The 8,084-nt window shown below is 35.7% G+C and overlaps 1 protein-coding gene across 1 annotated transcript; it reads left to right on the top strand.

The window, feature by feature from the left end:
* Positions 1-540: 540 nt before the first annotated feature.
* Positions 541-5,305, top strand: LOC107775572 (mitochondrial fission 1 protein A-like). The gene is made up of 5 exons (XM_016595322.2): positions 541-772; positions 3,508-3,646; positions 4,188-4,309; positions 4,431-4,494; positions 4,576-5,305. The coding sequence occupies exons 1-5, from the start codon at positions 680-682 to the stop codon at positions 4,659-4,661; spliced, it is 504 nt and encodes a 167-aa protein (XP_016450808.1). The 5' UTR covers positions 541-679; the 3' UTR covers positions 4,662-5,305.
* Positions 5,306-8,084: the final 2,779 nt, after the last annotated feature.

Genomic DNA, 8,084 nt, shown 5'->3' with positions numbered 1-8,084 from the left:
CGTAATTTAGCGTCACGTGATCTGCTTTTTTGATTTTATTGATTTTGCTGAGTTAGTACAGGTGTTATATTTACAATTCATCATATGTATGATTATTTTCTTAACATAGGCGAGATTAATGAAATTAATATAATATAAAAAATCTATCTCACAATTGATTCTTTTTAATTTCTTATCCATCTAACTAATTATTTTAAGTCTTAACACACTATTTTCAATGGACAATTTAATATCACTAGACGAACCAAAATGTTCAAATGAAGAACTAAAAAGAAAAGCTTCAAAAGCTAGTATTGTCGGATTTGACTGGTTCTTTTTAACTACTGATATCACTGCCAGTAAATTTTTAGGAAGCATTTTATACTACTCTTGATGTTAGTTATGTCAGAGTTTGTTATTTGTCATATATCATATATGTAACGAATTATATCAACTTTCTTAATGGTTGAACCACACTTTTATCTGCATGATGATGCCTAAAATTAGAACCAATAAAGTGAATCTAATCCCGAATTATTTGCGTCATAAACTAATGAGTATTCAAACAGTTTCATCCCAAATATTAATTCGCCAATGCGACAGGCAAAACCTATCAAATTTGGGCTCTGCCATTGCGCTAAACGCTGCGTAATTGGTGGATTTTGAATTCTGAAAAAAGAGGACAGCAGCAGTTAAGAACATGGAGGCGAAGATCAACCAATTCTTTGAGTGCATTATTACCTTCCTCAATGGTGGTGACCAACTTCCTTGGTGCTCTCCTGACGTCATTCTCGTAAGGATTCTTCAATTACTTACAAATTTTATAATGGGATTTTTACATTCATGTTAGATGTTTTTAATGTTTTGGGGTGCGAGTAATTTCAGGTATCTTTATCATTTTGTTTGATACTTAATGAGTAATTGTCGGATATGAATTTTCAGCAATATTGTGTACCACAATGTATTTTTATTTGTAAAAGAGTTTGGTTCCGGTCTTGGGGAATATGCATTCATCAGCCTTCGCCTAGATTTGACAATTTTTAAAAGCAAATTGCTGCTTTGGGTTGCAGGAACAATTAAGAAATTTATGTTTTTAACTAACTAAAATGTATTCTTGAAACTTGAGTATTAAATAGAAATATGTTGCAGGAACTTTGAAGAAAGTTAGTAGTATGTGTTTTGACATTTTTTTTTTTTAAAAAAAGCTGTGTAAAATTGTAATCTTTGCTGTTGCAGTAGAGATGCTGTATTGTTTGGCATTTCAATCTGTTGATAATACAGTTTCAGTTGGTGTTTTTCCTTATACTAGTCTCATAGTACGCGCGTTGCACGTGTACCTTATGACCCTGAGTAAAAGATTTTAAAAACCCACATAAATATTATTAGGAATTGTGTTTTGAGTTACAAAATAGAATTTAAAGAAAATAGTGTAACTTCCTAAAAATGATGAATGTTACTTCTATTTTGCTAACTCAATAACGGAAGAAACATGTTCCACACAAGTCCTCATAGACTTAACTCAAATTATTTACTCATTTATTATTTGAAGGAACATTTTATTTATTCCAAGAGAACCACTTGGAATTAAAATTGGAAGTCTATTCCAATCATTCATTTATGCAATATTATTATTCAGGGATTTGTATTTAAAATTTCTATTTGTATTAGTTAACTTTAAAAAAATTCATACAAGTTTGGACTTTAATGCTTGCCTTTTTAGTTTATTAATCATTCTTAATAGTAGTAAACTCTACTTCAAATATATTATCACACTTAATTTACGAATGATGCTGATATATGGCCTCTCTTATTATTTTGATGGCTTTGTCACAAGAACAATCTTACTATTACGACTCATACTTATCACTACTTTTATATTTATATCATAATCAAAGAAAATAATTAAATAAGGTAAGATGTAAGGTAATTTAAAATTTTATATTGTAGGATTTGTACATAGTTCAAGTAAGGAAAAATCTAATAAATAAAATATTGTTCATTTAAAAGTCCTACTATTTAAAATTTTAAAATAAAAAAAAAACTATTCAATTTATATAAATCCGTTTCTTATTTAAACCATATAACATAACTATAATTCCTTTCATGTTCCTTTCAAATATTGATGAAAAAGTTTAAAATAATTAAGAATTTGATTATTTTCAATTAAATAATCCAAGAGAAATTAGTCATTTGATGAAGAAAATGTAACCGATTTGAGAAGTATTGATCGATGAAAATGTCTACTTTAGCAATTCTACTCACTGGTGTACATACAGTGATACTATTATTTAGAGACAAAGAATTTAACCACGTGCTCATTCAAGTTGATTCAAATCTTCTTGTGTCATTGGAAATGTTTTCCAATGTATTTACCTACATTTGTAATTTTGATTTGTTATTCACATTCATTCCCAAAAAATTTTAAAATATTTTAATGTGCGGAAGAAAATTCATAAACGTCTACAACGAAGATATAAAAATATAAAGATTGAAGTATTATATTCGTCTGAATTTAATTTGAGTATGATTCGTCAAAGTATTGTCAATACAATGGAAAGAAATATTATATTTATGCGACATAGTTCAAATAAGAACATATTTTCTATTAATTAATTTTAAAATTCTATATATTATTATTTGATACATAATTCTAATAAGTAAAAAATTAATAACTAAAATCCAGTTGATTTCAACGTCCTAATTATTAGAAAATTATTTTACTTGATTTCATTCCAAATCGTTAGTAAGTATTCAAATGAAGAGATTATCTAACATTGTTCAGTAATAATCTCAAATAATACTTTTTAAGACATTAAAATCAATTAAAATTTGGTTTCTTGAAATACTCAATAGAGCTCTTGATGCTTGCCATGTACATAAATAAAATTTAAAGTCTAGAGCATTTCGCTCAAGCTTTCATTTAATTTTTTTCTCAGTTTTTTCTTGGATTTTTCTACATCACGATATCGATTATAAATATTTTAATAATTAGATTTGCTTGTTCAAAATACTATCATATATAAAAATTCAAAAATCATAATTTAAAGGCATAAGGAGTAAAACCTTGTAAAATTATTTTCTAAAAGACTTGTGTGATTTTATTAAATTAAAGAAAACACAGAAAAGCTAAATTTGCTCCATAATCAAGAAGCGGAGGATTTCCATACTTTTTTCTTAAAGTTATGTTACTTAATTAAGGAAAGGATTTATAGATTTTAAATTCCTAATCGATTTTAAAGCCCTAAATATAAGACTTTAGTTTAAATAAGGAAATATCAACTTTTTATTTTAAAGTCTTAACTATTAGGAAAATAATAAATAACTATTTTGTCCAGAATAAACTCTACTTTTAAAGGGTGAAAAAGACGAACGATACTTCCCTTAGGGTGCTTTTAATATAGTATAGATTAGTAGCCTTACTAGGTTGTTCTTATAGTGCCTTGCACAATTGATTTGTATTAATGAGGCACAATTGGTGAGATTGCTGCACTATGTTGCTTACTCTTTTGTGTCTATGCATATTGATAGGGCTATGAAAAAGAAGCAGCAGATGCTACAAAAGGCGGCAGTGATGAAGAAAAGAATGAGAGTATTATGAGGTTGTCATGGGCGCTTGCCCATTCCAAACAACCTGAAGATGTGCAACGAGGGATAGCTATGCTTGAGGGTGAAATTTAGTCAGATCTACTTCTCCATTTATGTTACAACTTGTCTTTTCATTCCCTAGGGCTTCTACGTATTTCATAATATCAAGTTTTTTACTACCACCGATCGACTATCTCGTTTCATTGTTTAACTCCTAGTTTCCTCAACTCTCATTATGCTCTTTCAACTTTCAAATGTTGTTTATCCTAGCATTATGCTCTTCATTGTCTTTGAAAGAATGTGTGATCTTCTTCTCTTCAAAGAGTTGGAGTACTTTTTTCTTTTCCCATACAGTCTAGTAAATTCGTAACAATGTTATACTGCTCTGTATAAGTGGTTTTAGGAGGTAAAGTTGGTAGAATCAAGAATCACGTTACTCTTGAACCGTTGTAACATAAATGTTATTTTTAAGAATGCAAGTATTATCCCTACAAAAATATGGTTTGCTTTTCATCTTTGGTTGTTTTATAGTATTGGATATTTATGTATCTAATGAATAACTTACTTGAGGGTTCAATTAATGAGAATCATCATCTTTTCTGTTTCTTTTTCCTTTTTTGCAGTTTCACTTGCTAACTCAAATAGTCCACTACAGAAGCGAGAAAAGCTTTATCTTCTAGCTGTTGGATATTACAGAAGTGGGGAATATTCAAGGAGCAGAGAGCTTACAGGTCACTGTTTGGAGGTCTGCTCCTAATCTTTTACTGTAGTCGGATCTTGTCATTTATCAAGCATTTGGAGATAATCAGAATTTAACCTCCTTATTTCTTTCTTTAGTTTCTAAAAGCTTTTTCTTACTTTGCCAGATTGCGCCTGATTGGAGACAGGCGTTGTCGCTTAAGAAGGTTATTGAAGATAGAATCACAAAGGGTAATAATGACAAGAGACTTCTTCCCTTGTCGTTTGATTTTGCATACAAAATGGGATTCATTTGTGTTCTCTGCAATGCAGATGGTGTTATTGGTATAGGAATTACAGCAACTATTATAGGACTTATTGCTGGTGGAATTGCAGCTTCATTGATCCGAAGAAACTGAGCTTCATTACCCAAAACAACCCTCCGACGTTATTAACCACTTATTAAAATGCCTCAAAATTCTCAATTTCAATTGAAAAAAGAAGTTGCTCTGTATTCCATTTCCTTTCATCGAGTCTGCCAGTGTTCTGTAGAACGAACGATGACAGGTCAAGTGGCTGAGATGCTCAAATAGTCTTGGATTTCAAGAATTACTTGTGGTTTTTTGTAGACTTGTTTGGGTAAAGAATCACTTCAGAATTACTAGTTATATAGATGTTACATACTCTTGATCACCACATACTTAAGCATTGTGCTAGCTTTTTAATACCAGTGTGATTTCCAACCCTGTTTTCCCTTTTTTCATGTAACATAACTTGGTTTACTCACATCCAAGTCATTTGGGGATTAAGTTAATTTATTTCTTACTTCTCTCTTTGGCACCAAAATTAGCTTCATTACTGTATGGGTCCAAATTTGGTCAACCACGGCTACTGTCAAATACGACAAAAGATGAGGTCTTCACAACATGACGTCCTATGAGGAAGACGACGACCGACAACGGATGAAGGACGCATGACTTTTGTAGTAGCGTAGGCCTCACAGGGTGCATTAGGAATATACTCTCGAATATTCTCTATGATATGTTTCCTAGGGTTCAGAACGGGGTTGTCCCTTATATATATAGGAGGGAAGTAACCTTGTGAGGCAGAGACTTTTTCGACTAAGAACTTCCTTTGTAATATTCATTTGACATTGGTGGTGATCATTTTTACACACTTAATCATTCTGTTCCACGAGATCAATAGATTCTATTTACCTTATTCATCTCTCATGTCCCTCATTCTAGAGTTTATTATACTTGGCTGAGATTTACCCTTTTATCTTCTCTAATTGATTTAACCAAAAAGGATTCAATATCTTTTGGGTCAAACAATTTGACCCCGTCTATGGGAATTTCTCTAGCTAAGATTATAGTTTCATCCAGACTCCTGAAAGGGATAATCACTTCTTTCGAGCTTGGTATAAACCAACAATGGCAGGGAAAGGAGATGCAAGGCTAAAAGCCATAGTAGGCGTCACAGCCAACCTCCTAGACACCATCAACGAAGATAGCAGAGAGGATCACGAAAATGAAACACCAAACATCACGCCCGAGGGGGACACTTCACCTCCCCCGCACGGGAGCGTGACCGCTTCACGCAAAAGGGAAGCCTCTACATCTGCAACAGGAGAGGCACCACCAGTACTAAGAAGACTGCTGGAAGAATGGCTAACAAATTCTCTGAACACCATCCTTGATAAACCCACCCAAAGGGATGATAGGAATGTGACACATGCAGATGTCACAATAAACGAGGGTGAACAAGACGCCCCCCGCACATATAACACTTATGTTGCTATCAACGCAGGAAATGATACGCTTGCAGCCGTTTTCAAGAAAATTGAGGAGATGGAAAATGAGAATAAGGCACTCCGCGACCAAATGAAAGAACACCAAGAGAGAGTTGACAAAATACCAGGCGCTCCAAAGTTGCTGCCAAAACGTGACGTTGGGCGATTCACTGAACAACCATACAGTGAAGAAGCGACCGCGTACACTAGTCCAAAAACCTTTAAAATGCCGCCCTACTTAAAGATATATGATGGTACTACCGATCCAGAAGATCACATCATCCACTACGTTACAGCCGTAAAAGGCAACGATCTCTCAAAAGAACAGGTACCATCGGTGCTGTTGAAAAAGTTCGGCGAAACCTTAACAGGGGGAGCTTTGACATGGTACTCTCAACTACCAGTATGCTCGATAGCGACATTCGAGGAAATGGCAGACAAATTCGTCACCGCCCATACTGGAGCCAAAAAGGCAGAGGTGAGAGCAAATGATATATTCGCCATAAGACAGATGGACGGCGAGGGAATCAGGGACTTCTTAGCTCAGTTCAACAGGGTGAGAATGAGCTTGCTGAATGTGTCAGAAGGAATGGCAGTAGCAGCCTTCCAGAATGGATTAAACAGAAACGGGTCGAGGGCGACCAGAAAACTATTAAGCAAGCTCATGAAATACCCTCCAACTACTTGGGAAGAAATCCATAACGCCTACTGCGCCGAGGTACGAGCCGACGAGGACAATCTGAACAGCCCGCCCCAATGGTTGACGTCAAACCAAAGCAAGGAAAGATCATCATAACGATGGTCGAAGAGATTAGTTGGGGCCCCGTTTCGGTCGAGAAAGGCATCAATCCTACGTCAGGACGTCGGTCCCGCCGATGCGCAGAAGCTCCTCCTCGACATATTACACCATATCGACACGAGAAAAGTATACCTCCACTTCTATCCGCTCACAATTTTTGTATTTCTCCTTCAGAAATAGTGTACGCCCTAGAGAAACTCGGCCCAAAGGTGCAATGGCCGCAAAAGATAAGGTCAGACCCCAACACTAGGAAGTCAAGTGTTTTCTGCGAATTTCACCAAGAAAGGGGTCACAAAACCGAAGATTGCATAGGATTACGACAAGAAGTAGTACGAATGCTAAACCAAGGTCACCTAAAGGAGCTGCTGAGTGATCGAGGACGGACTAACTTAGCCCGCGGAAGCGAACAACCCCAAGGACCTCCAAAACCGCCCTCTCCCGCTCGCACCATACAGATGATCATCGGGAAATGATCATCGGCGGGGGCGATGATGTAGCGATCAATCATGTCAAGTTCACCACCACACATAAACTCAAACGATCAATCACTCACGAACGGTATGATGACCTCGAAGACAATATCATCTTCGATAAGTTCAGATGCCGACGGTTTGTCCTTCCCTCACTATGATGCTCTTGTTATCACTTTACATATCACAGATACTGATATAAAACGAATAATGGTAGACGACGGTAGCGACACGTGTATTATCCATCCTCGAGTTCTCGTATAGATGAGACTCAAAGATAAAATAATATCGCTCTGTATAACGCTAATAGGTTTTAATAATGCAGTTGAGCGGACTTTAGGGGAAATAGTTCTACCCCTCCTAGCCAGAGGAGTCACCTTGGAAACAATATTTCATGTCATGAACCAGGAAACGGCTTACAACGCCATCATAGGGCGCCTGTGGATACACACCATGCGAGCGATCCCTTCCAGTCTCTATCAAATGATCAAGTTCCCTACCCTATAGGGAATATTCAGCATTCGAAGGGAGCAACACACCGTACAAGAATGCTATCGCATCGCCCAAGATTGCGCACACACCCAACAACTCAAAGGAGCAAATGCGGAAGCATAGCAATCAGCGATGTCGGGAGCCAAACCTAACGTGCAGACAGACATTATCAAGAACCTCGACATCGTGGAGGCATACAAATCAATGATAGAAAATCTTGATCCCGTCCTACTAGACGACAACGACAACAAAAAAAGGCTTACATCGGGCGCAACCTCTCGGAACCAGG

This window comes from Nicotiana tabacum, chromosome 5 (assembly GCF_000715075.1).
Source record: "Nicotiana tabacum cultivar K326 chromosome 5, ASM71507v2, whole genome shotgun sequence".
In the NCBI taxonomy this organism is placed as follows: Eukaryota; Viridiplantae; Streptophyta; class Magnoliopsida; order Solanales; family Solanaceae; genus Nicotiana; species Nicotiana tabacum.
Note: the sequence above shows the minus strand (reverse complement) of the source record. Positions and strands in the feature narration are given on the sequence as shown.